This window comes from Terrapene carolina, unplaced genomic scaffold, assembly GCF_002925995.2.
Source record: "Terrapene carolina triunguis isolate 2854851 unplaced genomic scaffold, T_m_triunguis-2.0 Scaffold10278, whole genome shotgun sequence".
Lineage (NCBI taxonomy): Eukaryota > Metazoa > Chordata > Testudines > Emydidae > Terrapene > Terrapene triunguis.
In genome coordinates this window covers 1-3,970 of record NW_020674629.1, presented here as the reverse complement: position 1 = coordinate 3,970, position 3,970 = coordinate 1, and the positions used below count along the sequence as shown (strand labels likewise).

General features: G+C 41.9%; 1 protein-coding gene across 1 annotated transcript; it reads left to right on the top strand.

Annotated features, from left to right (window-relative positions):
* Positions 1–2,235: 2,235 nt before the first annotated feature.
* LOC112116241 (olfactory receptor 11A1-like) lies at positions 2,236–3,240 on the top strand. Its single transcript, XM_024213611.2, has one exon. It carries the CDS (start codon positions 2,236–2,238, stop codon positions 3,238–3,240), a length of 1,005 nt encoding a protein of 334 aa, XP_024069379.2.
* The last annotated feature ends 730 nt before the right edge of the window (positions 3,241–3,970 follow it).

Genomic DNA, 3,970 nt, shown 5'->3' with positions numbered 1-3,970 from the left:
TTCAACAGAAATTTTAGTTTTCAGAGTGATGTTTGGGGTTATTGTGTGTTCTGGTTGAGTTGTGTGGGTGGTTGTGTTGATTTGTGTGTTCTTTGTGTTATACTGGGGCATTTGTGTTAATTTGTGCGGGTGTGCACTGTAGTGAGGGGCTATGTGTGCTTGGGGTTATTGTGTGTGATTAGTTGTTTTATTGTGTACGTGGTTGTGTTGATTTGTCAGCCTTCTCGATATCATCCATTATTGGCTCTCCTTTCCTGACAGCTACAGGACCCCCACTTTTCTTCATCTTTCTCTTGCTCCTAATGTACTTACAGTTCCTTTTCTTACTTATGTCCCTTGCTAGGTGTAACTCATTTTGTGCCTTAGCCTTTCTGATTTTGTCCCTATGTACTTGTGGCATTCTTTTGTACTCATCCTTAGCTATTGGTCTATGCTTCCACCTTTTACAGGATCCCTTTGTTTTTTCAGGCTTAGTATGCTTTAGAGTGACACACAGAGTCACTATCCTGGAATCTTACTATATAGATTTTAAGTTCAACCGAGACAGTCATGGCCAATGTTTGGAATTTCAACCTGTCTGCCCTATTTTTGCCATTGACAATCTCCCTTTATGGCAATTAGGTGAATAAGTCCCATTGAAACACTTTCAGCATTTCAAAAACCTCAGCCCCTTCATTCTAGTTTAATCAAAATTCCAAACTGGGTTAATTTCCTTCTGAGTGGCCCCATTTCTTGCATTTCATGTTTCCACTGTATGTGAGTCATTCTCCTGCACCCACTGGAAAATTACTAGATTCTTGTGGACTAGGGCATACACACCTGAATGAGTGAGTGTGTGTTGGGAGGTGGGGGAGGTGGAGGGAGGGGTGAGGACATGTATGGGCTTGGGCATTAATTGTGTGTCAGATTATATCTGTAGTTATGTTGAACAGATGAAGAACATATTTCCACATATGTGACCTCATTCCATCATATTGCCAAATTTCAACCCTATCTGTGCTTTCTGGCAGTAGCAATGAGGTTACAAAAATGGTGACGGTCAAATAACCCATGACAACAGCGCTTTTAGTAGTAAATCTCTGATGGTCATCAGAATCCTTGCATCTCATAGGTGGCTCTAGAAATCAGCAGATCCTGCAAGGGGTGAGTTCTCTTCTTTGGATGATTGAATATCCCTATGGGTTTGTCTACGGGACTATTTAAAATTTTAGTCACAGTGGAAACCTAGATGCAACTGAGACATCTTGGTCCTGTTCCCCTCTCTGAACTGACACCAAACTGTTGTCATTGGCTCCAGCTTCTGAATCCCATGTGCTGCTGAGCCCCCTGATCTAGGTAGTGACTGATCACTGTTCCTAGCTCTGTCTCTCTCAGCACACTCCCACTGCTTCACAAGGGGTAAGCCATTCAGTGTTAATCGCCCTTGATGGCTTTGTCACTGCAGAAATTTAGATGAAAATATAAACATGTGCTGTGACTGTGAGGCATGGTTAAGTTCTCTTCCTATTGTGTATTGAAAGTTTTATGCATGGTCACATAGCAGCATTATAGCATTTAGAAAATACATAGCACTCATTAACAGATATTAAAGAACTTTGTGAAGTGTCTTAAGTAGTATCTCCATATTACACAAGAGCAACAGAGCATATGCTGACAGCTCTTGTTTCATAAACCTCAAATCGCATTAAAAGAACAGTAAGTGGTATTGTCATCAACGATTTCACAGAGGAGGTAACAGAGGCACAGAGAGAGGAAAGGACAACCTCAAGGTATGGGGGTGGATGAGCCAGGAATAAAACCCAAGTCCCTGGAATTGAATTCTTGTATCCACTCCACTGGAATCTGCTGGACTCTGCAGTGTAAGTATGGCTAAATTAGGTATGAGCCCAGCAATGGCCTTTGGCTTGGGTTTTCACAGGAGCCCAGGAAAGTGGCATTTAATTCTCTTAGTCTCCACTGATAATCTCAGACATTGTGGCTAAAGTAATATACAAGTATGGTCAGGAGTTCTGCAGCTGAGATGTGTTCAACCATAGAGATACTAGACAATAGGAACATTTCCAAGGTGATTCCACTTAGGGCCTTAGGGAAAATTTTCCCAAAATACCACCACCAACTGGTGTCGTTACTTAACCGTTGGGACGGAACCAGCAGGGAGAAGCCAGAATTGAAATGCTGACCACTTTGAAATGGAAGTCACCCTGTAAATTGCAAAATTTGTTGTATTTCCCCTAGATGAAACCCACAACAAACAAATGCCATGGAAATCAAACGACCATCACAGAATTCATCCTCCTGGGATTGGGGACATTCCCTCAACTGCACATACTTCTCTTCCTGCTGTTTCTAGTGATCTACATTGTGACTCTGGCCGGGAACATCCTCATCATTGCACTAGTTGTGGCTGATCAGCACCTTCACACCCCCATGTACTTCTTCCTGGGGAACTTGTCCTGCTTAGAGATCAGTTACACCTCGGCTATCATGCCCAGGATGCTGACCAATCTCTTGACTGGGGACAGAACCATTTCTGTTCATGCCTGCCTCACACAATTATATTTCTTTGCTTCTCTGGCAGGCGCTGAATGTTCTCTCTTATCTGTGATGTCTTATGATCGATATTTAGCGATATGCAAACCTCTGCATTATTCAGCACTCATGAATGGCAGTTTCTGTATCAAGCTGGTGGCCGGGACATGGATAGGTGGATTTATGTTTGTTGCCTTCTTAATATCTATGATGTCACAATTAACATTCTGTGGGCCCAATGAAATTGACCATTTCTTTTGTGATTTTAGCCCAATAATGAAACTGTCCTGCAGTGACACCCACACCCTGGAAGTTACTGCTTTCATAAATTCCTCCATATTTATATTGCCTCCATTTCTGTTGACCCTAGCATCCTATGGTAGTATCATCTCCACCATCCTGAGAATTCCTTCCATCACCGGGAGAAAAAAGGCCTTTTCCACCTGCTCCTCTCACCTCATTGTGGTGTCAATTTTCTATGGAACTCTAGTCATTGTATATTTGTTATCAGACTCTGATGCACTGAGGGACCTGAACAAAGTGTTCTCTATCTTTTATGGAGTCCTCACCCCATTGGTCAACCCCCTGGTATACAGCCTGAGAAACAAGGAGGTGAGGGAAGCCTTGAGAAAAACTGTCCTTAGTTTGCAAGATCATATCTCCATGATTGGTCCATTAAATATATATAAAAAATCTGACTCACACAAGTAGTCCATACTCATCTTTGTGTGCCTGTTGAACTCATTCATATCAGAATCAGGACTCCCTGAAAGCAAGTGCAGACTCTGAGTGCTGCCTGCCTCTGGCCGTCTGACACATTTTGGAGGAAAATTAGAACACTAAGCCAAAGCCTTAAAAATACACTGCACCTCCTGCTCCCACTCTAAGGTCTGAAGAATACTGTGTATCCTCCCTGATCTTGGATTATTTATTCTTGGAGTCTGGATGACTTTGCAAGTAAATACCTTAATTAGTTCATGAGAATAAAATAATTAAGAATGTATTCTGCTTGAAATTTAGCTTTTGCCATCGCCTTTCTTTCTCCCGAGTGATCTTAAAACTGGAATAAACATACTCTTCACACTTTCCACAGCATTAATCCTCATTTCAAATAAGTGTGTAGGCTTCATTTGAAGATATTAGGTTTAATGAAGCTAAATTGTTAAGAAAAGTTGTGTCTAATCATTAGATTAAGAATAAATTATACACATGGCCGAGTCAGTAGGTCAGGTCATTCTAAAGTTGGGCCTTGGCGACATCTGAGGTAATTCAATGAATCCTCACTCTTTTTCTTCTGATAATTTGCATACTACAGTTCTATTAGATGAAATGGCTCCAAGGGAAGGTAACTATACAGGTGGGCCAAGTGTTGTCAATGATGGCTTGGCCCCCAATGGTGTTATTCAAGGCTCCATGGCCACAAGCTACCTGCTCCTGTGCT

Excerpts from the sequence above, each read along its gene's own strand:
- LOC112116241 (XM_024213611.2), top strand. The coding sequence starts at position 2,236 with ATGAAACCCACAACAAACAAATGCCATGGAAATCAAACGACCATCACA.